This window comes from Rhinopithecus roxellana, chromosome 3, assembly GCF_007565055.1.
Source record: "Rhinopithecus roxellana isolate Shanxi Qingling chromosome 3, ASM756505v1, whole genome shotgun sequence".
NCBI lineage: Eukaryota > Metazoa > Chordata > Mammalia > Primates > Cercopithecidae > Rhinopithecus > Rhinopithecus roxellana.
In genome coordinates, this window is record NC_044551.1 from 24225447 (window position 1) to 24240815 (window position 15369).

Genomic DNA, 15369 nt, shown 5'->3' on the forward strand with positions numbered 1-15369 from the left:
CTCTAAACTCTTTTTTGCTTTTTCAACCCTGTAAGATTGCCAAGTACTCTCCTGGCTTCTCAAGTTCTAATCAAAATTTCTCTGCCTAGATTTTTCACTTTTCACTCTATAAAATAAAGGGAGAAATGCTCTAAGCAGAAGTATATTTTGCAGCTCCTTACTTCTCCAGGTCTCTCTTCTCTGATATTTTGGCCTTTCACATCCTGTTGCTTAATGTATCATGAATGCTTTTACACAGATTTTTTAAAATAATCTTTGGCTCTCGTAGCAATTGTTATCTGTCAGGTTGTTGATCTGCTGCAAGCTACTCACTTTAGTGACAAACAGAAATCCTAAAGGTTATTGAAAATTGTATTTAATACAATACTGAGATTATATTTATTCAAATGTTTATAATAAATCAGAATTTAACCTAAAAATTCCCATGATCGATGATTATGACACTAGTGACCATGGAAAAATAACTAAGTGAAATTTTAGAGGAAAACAAAAACATGTTTTTAGAAACCCTCAAAGGCATTTATTTGTATGTATTGTAACTTCTATTGCTATTGTTTGGTGATTTTATGTTATTCTATCTGAAATAGTAGCTCTTTTGAAACTGCATATATTTTAAATTTACCTTAAAGAGAGGAAGGAATTTATTTTCCTTTCAAGTAATTATTGCTTCAGTAATAGTAGTAAGGTGACAATTTGAATATTAACCTATTTGGGCTCTGAGAACAACAAAAAAAGGAAACCTCTAAGTATTGGAGATGGTTTGTGCAACTTCAATACATAGTATGATTGACCCTCTTTAGTATAATACCACAAAGCTAATTAAATGAGAGAAAACTTTGAGCAATAAGTTCTTAGAGAAAGTTAAAAAGAAAGTTAATTTAATCAAAAATAACATGAACTCATGGTATTTTGATATAAGATGATTTTTCTTATGCTATTAGAATGATTTAAGTAGTTTTTTTTTTTCTGATATCACTCCTCTTAACTCCAAAAGTTTTGAGGAATCATCCAATATATCACCATATATTCCAGATTCAGGTTTCTACTATCATTCTCTTCTAAAAGAAATCAAGGCTCCATGGACAGTGTCTATATCATGGACTTCTTGTTGTCTTCAGAAAGGCCTTCATCGGAAGAAATTGCAATTAGAACTAAGACAAAGTTAGCTAAAGAAAAGGTTCTAGTAGCCAAATAATAAGATAAGCTTCCAGACAATGTACACAATTAATTGGAGCAAGTTGTGTTTGAAATCAGTGAGAGATCATTCATCTATGATGAATCTCAAAAAGGAGAATACATATACTGAGAAAAACCATACCAACCAATGAGTCTATGGTACCCAATTTTCCTCAGAAAGTGGGATAAGTGGGGAGGTCGTTCAGTTGTTAAGTAACAACAGAGTTCTAGGGTTTGTTTAATTGATAAAATATCTTCTCCTCATTGGATAATTCCAATGGTTAATGTAGTTTTCCTGAGATAAAAACAATATTTTATCTGCTCAATTGATGCTTCCATGCCAGATCTGAGGTCGGAGTGTGAGATGTAGGAATAGAGAGGCCTGAAACCTATGCATGCCTCCTGCTCCTGGGGAATATCTCCTGCCTAACGGGACGCTCACTTTTTACCAGTATGTCTTCAGGAGAGCTTTGGAGACTTGAAAAACCGTAATTCTGCATAAAGAAATACATTATCCCCCCTTTTCTTGTAAATATCTTTGCACATTTCTCATCCTTGAACTGTTAAAGAAACTGAACATGTCCTATAGGTATCTTTCCATGACTCTAGTAATCATCCTATTGGGATAATCATGCATAATCCATCCAGGTAGATCTCTCTTACCCACTCTCAGACTAAGTTAAATGATGCCAGCTCCCCACCTTTCTACTCCAAAGAAACATATTTTGCAGCCATTTTCCCAGTGTACCATGAATGTCTGTTTATATGTCTTCCCCCATGTGAACTTCAAGTTTCTGGAGAGAAGAATCTAAGATTTTTCCTCTTATTATGTTTTCCCACTCCTAATAATAACATCCTCTTGCAAATAAATGTTTGAACAAATGAATAAATTAGTCACCACCTCTTCACTTCAGTGTAGTCTCAGTCCCAGCCATCTCAATCTACATATGTTTTCTGAAATGAGTTATTTATTTTATTTTCCTGAATCTTTGTTCCTGTTTTGTCATCTATAGCAGGTTTAATTGTTTTTCCCAAAAGATATGACTAAGTTTTAACCCCTTGTACCTATAAATGTTCCCTTCTTTGGAGAGACAGTTTTTGTAGATGTAATTAAGGGTCTCGAGATGAGATTATCCTGAATTATAATGTGTCAAAGAAAAGTTGTACTGGACAACTTAAACAGCCAAAGAGGAGTTTATTCAAGACTATTGCAATGGAGGAGGATGTGTAAGTGCTGGGGTTAGCTAGTGGAAACATACTGGAGCACATTAGAAAGTATGTTGATTCATGTTTTTAGGTCAATGTGATGCATTTACTGTTTGTCACTTAACTAAGTTAGGCTCCTAGACCTCCCACAGAGACTGGGCAGATGGTGGCTATCTTCCTTGAGGATACCTTTCAAAGAGATGGCTCCAGGTCATTGAGCAAGAAATTCCTGTGTTATAAAACTACCAAGAGGATGGGAGAATATTTATATTTCAAAAGGGCAGACAGAAAATTTACAATTGAAAGTTTTCCAAAGTGAATATTGTGCTAAGAAAGGGGAGGACAGAGGCCTGTCTAAAGTTTAGGGAAACTGAGGGGAATCTTAAGGCCACCTTGCTCTTGTGGACCTTAAATTCAATGACAGTATTCTTATAAAACATGTCCTTATACTATCAAAACAATTGAACTCATAGACATAGAGGGTAGGATTGTTACCAGGGCTGGGAAGGAAAGTAGGTGGACGGGGAAAAGGTAGGAATGGTTAATGCGTACAAAAAATCGAAAGAATGAATATGATCTACTATTTGACAGCACAATGGAGTGACTATAGTTAAGAATAACTTAATTGTACATTTTAAAATAACTTAAAAAGTGTAATTGGGTTGTTTATAACACGAGGGATAAATGCTTCAGGGTATGTATAACCCATTCTCTATGATATGATTATTATGCACTGCATGCCTGTATCAAAATATCTCATGTACCCCATAAATATATACACCTACTGTGTACCCCAAAACACTAAAAATAAAACCTTAAATGTCATTGTAAGAAACAGAACAGTAGAAGACACCCAGAGTCACAGAAGGAAAAAGCCATGTGGAGATAGAGAGAGAGACAGGAGTGAAGTGTCTACAAGCCCAGGAATACCAAAGAACCAACAGTCATTAGAAGCTGAGAGTAGCAAGGAATAAATTTTTCCCCAAAGCTGCTGGAGTATCCAAGGCTGCTAACACTTTTAGAATTTTTTTTCCTCCAGAACTATGATAGAATGAATTTCTGTTTATCTAAGCCTCCTAGTTTGTGGTAATTAGTTAAAGTGGCCCTAGGAAACTAGTATACCATCTTTCTTAAAAAGTTTCTCTCTACTGTTCATTTAACTTCAAATGTCAAAATTCTATATCTCATTTAATGCTGACAAAATTGTTTAGTCCTCCATTCCTTTTTCTTATTATCAATAATACCAGCTAAACACCATGGCTTTTTCCTCTGAATTCTTTTGACAATGAAGATGATAAAGCAATTGCAGCTGAAACTTGTTTAGTGTTCGATTTATATCTAATTCCTTCTTATTCCTTGTGAAAACATAATAAGGCAGGTGCTATTATTTTTCGATATTAAAGGATGAAGAAACTGAAGAACAGAGGGATTAAATAACACTAAGTGGTAGAACCAAAATTTGCTTTGAGATTTGTCTAAGTACAGAGCCCATATGCTTAGACATTTTGCTATATTTTTTTCTGTTTCTATCCCTGAATGTTTACTTCTCTCATGTCTCATGTTATCTTTCATTATGTTCTCTATAAATTTTTATTTTCTACCACAAAATTCAACTGAGGTAACTAAGAAATCACAGATGTATAAGCATATCCATTTATTTTTCCTGTGTTAAAGGTCTTTTGATACTACGTTGCCTACATTTTTAAAAATTTAACACTTCTTGTTCAAGAAAAAATTTTAGGCAATTTGCTTGAACACTTTTAACCTTAAAATGATTTTAAGATTCTGTTTTATCTTTTTTTTTTTTTTTAGCATTTGGCACAATTCTTTGAATATCAAAACTGCCCAAATTTCACGAAATGAATTTAGTTAAATCAGTTGTCACCCCCTACATGTCCCCTAATTTTCCAGCTTTCTAGGATCATATTTTTCTGTAATACAGTACTTTAATAGAATGACTAAAGGCCCTATTCTGCATGCATTAAGAAGCTTAGTGCTTTTCTGCCACACAAAGTTTCTGAATATTATTCAGTTGGAGAGGGCTCCATTTTTCCTGGTTGCCTGTAACTTCCATTGTTTCCTTTTGAACTCCTACCGTCAACTCTACTCTCAGCGTGTCTCCTGAGATTGCCCTCCATTTGCAATACTGGATACTACTCCACTAACATAAGAGTGTTGTGTGGTAGACTCTTATTGATGGCTTGGAAAATAAAGAGTATTAAAGCATATCATAGTTATCATTTATTCATTTAATCATTCAGCAAACATACAAACATTCATTGAATATCTAGTGGCACTGTGTTGGGCACTGAGGAAATAATGGTAAGCAAACAGGCAAAAGTCCCCATGATCGTGTAGCTCATACTCTAGTCAGGAAAACATAAAACTCACACAGGGACATGATAAATGTAAAATTACAACTTGAAGTAAGTATAAGGAAGGAAATAGCCATGGTAGATTGAGAGCTATGGTAATGAGCTTGAACTGAGAGCTGAAGGGTGAGTAGGCATTAACCAGCCCTGCAGCAGGGGTAGAAGAAGGAGAAAGAGAAAGGCATTAGAGAAAGAAATGACAGCATGTGAAAACAAGCAACAGTGGGATGGAACGACATACATTCCAGCAACTGCAAGAAAGCCTGTGCATTAGGGATACATAGACCCAAGCAAGTAAAGGAAATAAATAAGTCTGGAGAAACCAGGCAAAACCACTTTAACAAATGCACAGTTTACTTCAAGTTTCCTTAATAAATGTAATCTTAATCTTAAAGCGAATGGAGAAATAATGAACAGTTTGATGTAGGAGACTGACATGATCCACTTTGTGTTTTGAAAACAATTCTGCCTACTGTATAGAGACAAGAGTAAAGTGGGTAAGGAATGGGGGATGTGAGAATTCTGAACATGAAGGCTTCATCCAGGTGAGAGATTATGGTGGCTTGGTCTAGGGAAGTGATGGTGGAGATTTGAGAAGTCTTAGTGCAGTATAGACCAACAGAACCTGATGAAATGAGGGGACTGTGGTGTGTCAAGAATGTAGAGTACACTGGATTGGGAAAGGCAGAAACCAGAAATAAATTAGTTCTAGTCTTAAAAATTGACTAGATTTTTTTGAATATGGAAATTTCTCACTGGCTGCCTCTTTTTAGGCTCTTCCCTAAGACTTTCTCTTTTACTCGCACATTCCCACTCTCAAAACCACCTTCTATTACCGTCTTATTACTCTAAGTGTTCCTGGATTCACACAATTTCTTCATAACTTTAATAATACAATAATTATGTGGATAATTTAACAGCAAGTCTCCCTTAGTTTGAGGCCCAGCTTTGTACTACCAACAATTTCATTGAACTATGCTAATCTGTCTACCAAAATTCCACCCGTAGTAATACAAAGACTTTGGAAATGTATTGAAGTCACATCATTTTTTCAGCATATCTTAGAACAAATTCTTAGGCTTAGGCTTCCACCAGAACTTCCAGGGTTGTGGAGGGGACGGTCACTTAAATCATCCTGTATGTCATGTCCTACCCTCAAAATTGTCAGTTTTATTGACCCAAGATGGCTTACAAAACCTAAAAGCTAACATACCACAGTCTACACAAAGTAAATACTTTATGTTAACAATGAAGAATCAAAATGCTTGATAATAAATTATGACTTGGAATTCTATTTCTGGGGAATAGGAGTACCTAAACTAATGTTGGATTTGTTCTTGTGCTCTTTTGAAGGGAACATCCTTCTGTATCAGAAATTCCCATGTTTCCATATCCAGATTTCTTCACCAAGGCAGATAAAGAGTTGGCAAAAATCATTGACCATCACGTAAGACTGATTTTTTTTTAACTAGCAGCAAAAGCCTTGTTCTTTAAAAGCACTTTAAATTATAAAATGTAGTTCTGAAACTGAAACCTTAATATGTGAAATTTAAAAGTAGAGCCATGATTGGTTTGCCAAACTGAATTATATCTCACTATGTTATCTGTACACCTTAGTGTCTTCATTGGGTCACAGAAAATTTGACCTTCTGTCATTTGTAAAATACTAGCCTAATCCTGTTTTCTGAATTAGTACTGATTTCTTGTGACAAGAATCTTATATTGAACACTGAAACTGGTTTCTTCTACAGTGTAGTTCTAATAACGGGACAAAAATCTTTTGGCTCAATTTTCAGTGACCGTTCTTTACCCTTGGCAGATCAGAAAGACTGTTAATCACTTTGTTCTTAATGTGAGTTTAAAAAGCAGTGGCAATACAAGACTATTCACAGAAGACACTTCAATTCATTGTGCTATATTTAGTTGATAATTTACTACCAAATACACATCCTTTTATGCCTAGTTTTTTTCAGGAGCAGAATTAAAGTATGAGAGAAAATACTTATTTTCTGTTTTTTTCTTTGAATAAAATATATGGCATACATAATGCACTTAATTTTATCAACAGTAGTTCAATATTATCTCTCATATTGCAATTATAGTAACAATTAAGTTTTTCACACTACTTTTAAGTAGTAATCTTGTGAAGAGATTATTTTATTTACTGATCACATTAAATAGTTTTTACCACATCACTAGTAATTAAGCCACTCTAGCAACAGCTATAAATATTGGGCTTTGGAGACTGACTGATACCTTGAAATGACAAAATGAGAGCTGCAATATTCTGTTATTCACTAATAAAGTTTTTGTTAAACCAATATATGTACAGGTAATCTTCAAAAATTTCAAATGGCTTATAAATTTCAACATCTATATTTTCCTACTCATTACTTCAACTGAATTATCTAGAAGAAATTATAAGAGATAGAAATTTGCCAACATCACATACACAAACACACACACACACACGTATAAATATCTACTTTGGTCTGTCTAGGGCTAAAGAAAAAGAAGAGAGTATTATGAATGACAGAGATACAGAGATAGCTCCTAACAACCGTGCATTATCTTTTCCTTTTTCCAAGGGTGTAACCATTATCCAAGTAATCACTGCCATGAGCCTGCTTATATTGTAGCTAAAGAAGGATAAATAAATCTTTTTCAAAAATATGCTTGAAAACTTACAGATCCAAATTGTTTAATGTGTGGATAGCCTAATAAACTAGTAATTCATAGTACTGATTTTGGAAGGTTTATTGAATTGTCTCTGAATGTTATATATTTTCAGTATTCATGTATATACCACTTCTTTTCAGATGGGTGTAGTCATAGTGCTTTGTACTTATACTTTATGCTTCACAAAATGCTCTTACAGTAGTTAATTTAATCCTTACAACCCTGTAAAACATTTACCAAAAAGGAGAACAAACTTGCTTACAATTCAGTTACTTGTTCAATGTTTTAAGTAAATGAGTCTATGCACAAAAACAGATTTCCCTACTCCAAATCTACTTTCCTTTCCACTTTTTCATAGCTGCTCAAGTTCTTGGCTTCTGATTCCTAACCAGAATTAGAAGTGGGAGGGTGGGATCTGCAATATTGACAAAGAACAAAAACACATCCCCTCAGCTACAGATATAATTATCCTTCTAAGCCAACATACTTTTGTTGAGGGGTTATCATATGCAGGGAATAGAAAATATACCTCATTGCTCGGGAGATATTAAGGTACCTTATACATTGCTAGTATTCCATAGCATGATCATTGAATCACTGAGTGAATAAGTTGAATAAAGCAGTAAATGGTGCTTCCACTTCCCATAGATTTCAAACATATCTATTTTTTTTTTTTTTTGCATCCTCCTAGCTACCACAACAGACAATAATAATGGCATATAAAGTCAAAAAATACAATTATTTACCCAAGGTGAACTGTTGTCATGGTCACCAGAGACAAAAAGAAAGTATGCTTTTTCCTAAGCCTAATGAAAAGAAGGATTTTGAGGTTATGGTGAATTTCAGCCATTACAAATTCTAAGAAGGGGGAAAGGGGGAAGAGCTGTCTTCTGGAGAGTGATGATATGTTACCCCTTCTTGGCTGCTTTTATATGTATTGATGCTTTTATACATGCTGTTTGGGAAACCAAGAATTTTAACTTACTGGCAGTTCTTAAGAATTAACTGTCTTTTGATTTTTCACAATTTAAAAAACAAAATAATGAGATCTATTGAAATCTTTCCTATAGGATAGATTAGTGCTCTTTGTTTATGGATACTGTCATTATTATACCACCTATAACTTCTATGCTCATAAAATTGGTAATTTCCTTAAACAACTAGATTATTAGTTTATTATATGAGAAAAATAATATGTCATAGTTGAGTATCATAGAACTTGTAGACTAAACCACAGTATGAATTTTAGCCTGTGCCTGACTGTTCTGGAGGTTTTGCCTTAATTTCTGATATATTTTATGCAAGACTGGTTCCTGAGAAACCAAACGTATGAGTAATAACTGTATTATAAATACAGTCTTAAGATAAGTACAGTTAACTTTTATATTTCTTATGTAATTAAAACTCAACTAGGAATAAATAATGGATTTGATATTATTATGCTTTTATTTTTAATGTTTACTGTAATATGAGTATATTAACATTTTACAAAATTTTAGCGCATTCGTCAAAGCTGAGTGACATGTTATGGACTGTGATGTTTAGCTCTGCTTTTTATTATCTGAATATCCCAGATGACAAACGTTATTTGTGATTCACAGTACTGGTATATATAGTAATCTATAAATTAATTAATGGGTTGCTAATCTCAGACTGATCATTTGTGTATATGCATGAGCTGAGGGTGACAAAAAGACAGCATTGGCAGTATCCTTAGGAATTTCCAATATTTCATACTAGGAGTCATTCTGCCCCGAATGTTTTACCCAGCATAAAGTGTTTACCATCTGTTTTCATCATTTCCTTCATCAAATGTATTAGAAGAGAAAATAAGTTCCTCCTAATTATATATATATATTTATATATTATAAATATATATATATATATTTCATGATGATGTTTGATTATCATTACTTACAATACTTGTCACTCATTCTTATGGCTCATGCCTTCAGATATACTACTATTTACATGACATCATGGGTTATAAAGTAAAAAACTAAGTGAAAGCAAAAGAAAAAGAAAATATTATCATGGCCAATTAAAATAAATTCTTTAGAGATTTTTTACTGGTCTTCTGCATAGTATGCATTTACCTGACCATTAATTTCATTTTTAACTTCATAGAGAGTAGTATTAGAGTTTTTGCCTTTCTGTTTAATTTGTATTTTCTGTATCTTTTTCTTTCTCTTTTGCTTTCACCTGGTTCTTCATTTTATAACTCATGCTGTCATATAAATACCAATATTGATGAAGAAAGTAAAACCATTTGGAATACAGAAATATAAAACCTATAATGTCTTCTTTTTAATGATTTTTTTATCTTTAAATATATTGAGGAAATTCTGTTTTGTGGGATTTACATGCATTCTAATAGGTGATACATATGTTTTGCCAGTGTGGTAGACATAAAATTTTTGAGGAATGTCATGGAAAAAACTAAAGTATAATTGGATATAAGAATCTGCATTTTGAGCAGCTTAATTGATACGCATTTTTTTAATGGAAAATCATATGTGAATGACATTTTCTCTCTGTAACAGTGGCAGGAAGAGCTAAAGATCCGTGAAAAAGAAGATGCAATATGCAAGGCTCAAGAACTTAAAGATAAAAAGTTAGCAGAGAAAAAACACTTTCAAGAAGTTATGAAGAAAAGAGAAGAGAAACTACATAAGCAAACTAAGCCCTATGAGCTTCCGTACAGGAAGGAAGTAATTAGAAAAGAAAATGCCACCTCCCAAAATTGAGGTCTACATGGCAGAAATACATAGCATGAAAAATACCAAGATAACTACATAGTAAGAGAACTTCTTGTCATTAAATTGAGGTATTGTTTAGAAAGAACTTGTTATCCTGATACAAGCTGTTTAATAGTTATTTCTTAGTTCTAAATTAATGACCAACTTTTAATCACACTTGAATGAAGTGATTTCACTAGTCAAAAATTTCCAAGACTACATGTAGTAGTTTTCTCAACTGACATTTATCTCATGATTGTACAGCATACTTGATAACTGATTCGCAGAACATTGATGTTCATCAAACAGTTAGATGGAAATTCATTACAAATTAATTAATGAGTCACCATACAAGAATTATTTCTTGAAAACAGAATGAGCATAAGCTAACAATCCTGTAATTACTATTATTCAAATAAAAATATTATGGCATCTTACTTGATTGGCATTTTATAATCAATTTATACCAAACCAAACAAACCCTATTTCAGAGATTTGAATCCAGAAGGTCTGGTCATCTTAGACTGATTGGCTTGATCTTTAACAGATGCCAGAGGGGACTCTTGAGAGATGCTGGTTTTACTCTGTTCTGTGAGTTTATGAGAATGAATTTGTATGATCCTGGAAGGTCCAGGAGTAACTGTTGAAAACATTCGTACAGATAGGAGTTATTTTAGAAATGGAACTTCACTTCACCTGAAGTTCGGAACCTATGAGTAACAGTAACAGGGTGGAGTTTTTGTGATGTCTTATATTCCTTTCCTGAAAACTGAAAAATATAGATAATAATCATACCTCAGTTTCACACAGGTGACTTGGTGATACTCAAGAGACAGGGACTTTATCAGGGGTGTCAAACCCAAATGACTACCAGGTCAGAAAGGAAACATAAATTAGTGAAGCCGGCTAAGGAATACCTATCCTATCTAGAGAAATTTCCCACCACTTTGGTTGCATTCTAAAATGTATGTCAGTATTGTAAAATCCTTCAGTCTTTCAAGAAGCTTTTAAATGGGATTACTTTTCAAAAAAAAAGCTAAGTAACCAAATGTTGACAATAATTTTTAATAGCATATTTTCAAATTAAGTTTGATCCATGGACCAAAGTTTGTGACCTATATTATGTGAATTCAGGTATCATTCTTTGTTTAAAATAACAATAACAGATGGCAGAAAAATGTTGCATGTAGGTTGCTGTTTTGATTTCCTGTATAGCTAATTCAAACTTACATTTCTCTTTCTAAACCTTTTATCTTACCGTTGTGGTCTTACATGGAGACTATGAAAATTCCTAGAAATATCTCCCAATATGCCTTTCCAAATACCTTCCTCCATCTTTGATTTCTTCACTTGTGAAAAAAAAAAAAAAAAAAAAAAAAATCTATAGAAGACCAGCCAGTCCCTTTTCTCCAAATCTTATCCCTTCAAAAATCTTGTTCCATCAACTATTCACTATCTCCTCTTAAGTCCCTCTTCATCACTCACTCCTAAACCCATCGAGGTTTCAATTTTCTCCCATCCTTCCGTCCAAACTTCTCTCTCATCAAAGCCATCAGTGACATGAGCCTTACCAAACTCTGAACGTCCTTCTAATTTGTAATCATTTTATTGGTTTGTAGCAAGATATAACAATTAAACTGTAAGTTTTAGTAAGGGGACTCTGAAGATCTAACTGTTACTTACAAGAATTTCAACAAATCCTGCTCTTTTCAGCACCATCTTTGTAAAAGAAACCTGGTATCTCCAATTTCTGAGTCATGGTCCTTAAGGCCGCCTCACTGCAGAATTAGGTTTATGTTTTCTCTGCTCTGCTTAGCATATTTCTACCTGTTCACCTTCTTTCTTACTTCACAATTATCTTAATACTTCCAACATGCTATTATCTTTTCTTCTTGTGGATTCATGCCTTTTTTAAAGTAACCCTTTTTATGTCATAGTGGTGATTTGGAAGGGAGCTAAACAAATCTTTAGATATATGGAGAAAGAAAGAAGAGGAGAGAGATGATTAATTAGAATACTGACACCTTTATTCTTAAATTATTTTTAAAATTCTTAATATTTGGCAACAGGCATTTTTCTCACGGTGTTTCTCCTATTTCGCTGATTCTGTCTGCAATATTAGCAAAGACTGTGGGGTGTAGCTCTGGAATCACACTCTAGTTACGCTTTCTGCCAGTCACGGAACATTAGGCAAGTTACTGAACCCGTTTTCATTTTCATTTACTCGTTTATAAAATTGACACAATTTTTGTAAAGAGTGATATCATTTAGAAGCCAATTAGGAAAGAAAACAAACCTGTCAGTCATTTTATCAGAGAGAATTTAATGTAAGAAATTATGTTCAAAGGAATAAATGGAAAGGGAGCATAGCAATAACAGAAACAGTAGCTGCAGGAAACTGCTACCACATTTGGAGCCACAGAATCAGAGAGAAGAGGTTTGCGTTGTTAAAATCTAAGGGATGTAGAAGGCACTTCATACAGCCAGACTCGGATCCCTGATGGGGAGACATTGCCCAGTTATTGCTGGTACTTTTGAGGGGGCACAATACAGTTGGTTCTGGGAGTGCAGAAAAAACTGAAAACTGAAACAACTTGTATCTTGCTGAAACCACACTGTCAGGAAGAGAAAGAAAACTGGAAGAATCAGGTGTTTTCTTCCCTCTCATCCTGAAACTCTTTCTCTTGTGTGCTTCCTGTTCTTCAGCATCACAAAGCAGAGAAAACAAGGGTGGGTTTGGAGATGAAAGACATTAGTTAAATAAATGAACATTGTATGGCTTAGAACATTATCAGACCATTCAATAAAAGTTAACTCTCCTTTCTTTTCTTTTGCACCTTTGGCCTTGTTTTCTGCTTGTTCTGCAAGTTTTCCCAGGACAAAAAAAAAAAAAAAAAAAAAAAAGTTTAAAAGAAAGTATCACCATTTAAGTTTATATAAATGGCTTAAAAATAAATTTTACTATACTTTATTTTCATAACTAATTATTACTTCTTCCAAAAAGTTCATTTAACACAAATTCAATTGGAATTATTTGTAATTTATGTTTAGTATTCACTTTGCTTCAAAACTCACAAAGGATTCTATGAGTCATAGACTGGGTTGGGTACCAGATAAATTATTTCAACTACTCTCTTGTTCAACTTATGATTTCTCAACCTTAGTTTTTTTCCCATTCTTCCCACTTAGAGTTGATAGGAGAAAAACAGAGAAAGAGAAAGATTCTACATGTCTGTCTACCTTGCATGGCTCTTAGTCATCTTTAAATGCCTCTACTGTTAAAAAGTATTAACATATCTCAGGTATAAATTTCTATCTAAAACTTGTTTCCATCCTGTTTTATCATTTATGCTTATGTTTATTTTGAAATAATAAACTCAAGACTTCCTACATTTATTTGTTATGGGTTTCACAGGTTTTGTTATGGGTTTCATAGGTTTATCATGGGTTTCATAAGTTTCCAAAGGTTTCTCTTAGCAACCACAAAAGCAATTTTTCTTTCTCACCTGCTGCCTCATTGAGAATACTCATAAAACTTTTAAATGTTTAAGTTTCACTAGAGTATTAGAATACTGTAGTAAATTCTGAGTAACACAAACATGAACATAAGCATTTCTCCTGATAGAATTTTTTTTTTTTTTTTTAAAAAGGAAAGCAAATGATTGACAGTGGTTTGTGTGGCACACCAAAGAGACATTTAAGGAAGATAATATCTACAGCAAATAGCTTGACTCAGGCATTGATGAGTGGGTGTTTGGAGAAAGGGAGCACACCGAGGTAACAGATAAAAATAACTCACACCAACAGTTTTAGACACTCTATAATGATGTTTAACAATTATAATTTAAGTAATTGATTCTTTTGTTTCTACCAGTAAAAACCTTCTCTGTAACTGTCTACTAGTTAGTTACTTTCTGAGTGTCTTTTTCATATTGCTTCTAGTTGAGAACAGCAGTTCTATAGTTTCACTGAACTTTGTTTCCAAATTTCAAAGTTAGCTGATTGGGAATTACTTTGGGGTTGCTTTCAAACGTTGTCCAACTGCTCACATACTAAGTTTTCACTTTGTGTCTGCCAGTGACTCTCAATTAAAATCACCATAGGTCTCCTCCAGCTTCTTCACTCCTCTTCACATCTCAGTTTCCTGAAGTAAAATGAATAAGAACACCCCTATTTGTCTTATCTGTGATGAATTGATGACACTCGTCACCTCCTCTGTGGGCTAAATATTTAATACAAAGGAAGGTAGAGTCTTGAAAATCTGTTGTGCCAATGCCTCTGTAGAAAAGACGTGTAGTAACAAATTCAGTCCACACAGTACTTCTCAACCTCAGGTTGGCCACTGGAGACTAGGTATTTGTAAGGCTCCTTGTACTGATTCTAGTTATTTTATTTGACTTGCAGAATGCATTTGGGAACTAAGAGCAAAATGCATTTTAAATTATCATCTTCTATAATATAAATTTATATATTTGTCTAGTTTTACAAATTCTGTTGATGAGTTGGTTACTTTTCTGCTACATGCATTTTTCATGGTGACATAGATTTCAAGGATAATTTGGCTTTAATGTTACTCATGCTCACTTTTTCCTGCAATCATTTTAGCTAAGGGACCTATTTACATAATACCTAGTGCCTTGTTATTTTTTTCCTGTTTCACTGAAAAGCCAAAATAAACAAAAATAAAATGTCTTTCCAAACATTTTTTAGTTAGAAGATCCCTGTGATATCCAGCTTTCCAATAACATTTAACAAGCTGACTCTATTTTGGAAAGGAGGTGAATCATCTTTCATAAATTAATGAATAAGGTAAAGGTCAAACATCTCAGAATCACCAGTGCAGATTTTTAATACATAGCCAGACTATTGGCAATCCAGTAATGGTTTCAATATTGCTTCAACACACGAAGAAATAGAAAATCTGAACAAACCAATCTGTTAATCTCTAGCTCCAGTTTTTTGGTTGGCTTCCCAATCAAAAGCTTCCCAATAAAAAAACAATGACGAGAGGATGCATACAGTAGAATTTCTTCCATAGCATACATTCTCCATCATGATAACTATGTCATGAGACTTATGGCCTCATGGGAAGGCATGTCTTAAGGAAGAAAAGACTCAACCTATTCCAAACAGAGACATTATGGAGGGTAAAAAAAAGTTGGGGCCTGGTGGCTCATGCCTGTAATCCCAGCACTTTG

General features: G+C 33.8%; 1 protein-coding gene across 1 annotated transcript in view; it reads left to right on the forward strand.

The window, feature by feature from the left end:
• TMEM232 (transmembrane protein 232) overlaps positions 1–11220 on the forward strand; it is a 247190-nt gene extending 235970 nt beyond the window's left edge. The window contains exons 12-13 of the mRNA XM_030927320.1: positions 6108–6201; positions 9977–11220. Of these exons, the coding sequence (XP_030783180.1) occupies positions 6108–6201; positions 9977–10180 (298 nt within the window). The 3' untranslated portion in view covers positions 10181–11220. The remainder of the gene's footprint in view (positions 1–6107; positions 6202–9976) is intronic.
• Positions 11221–15369: the final 4149 nt, after the last annotated feature.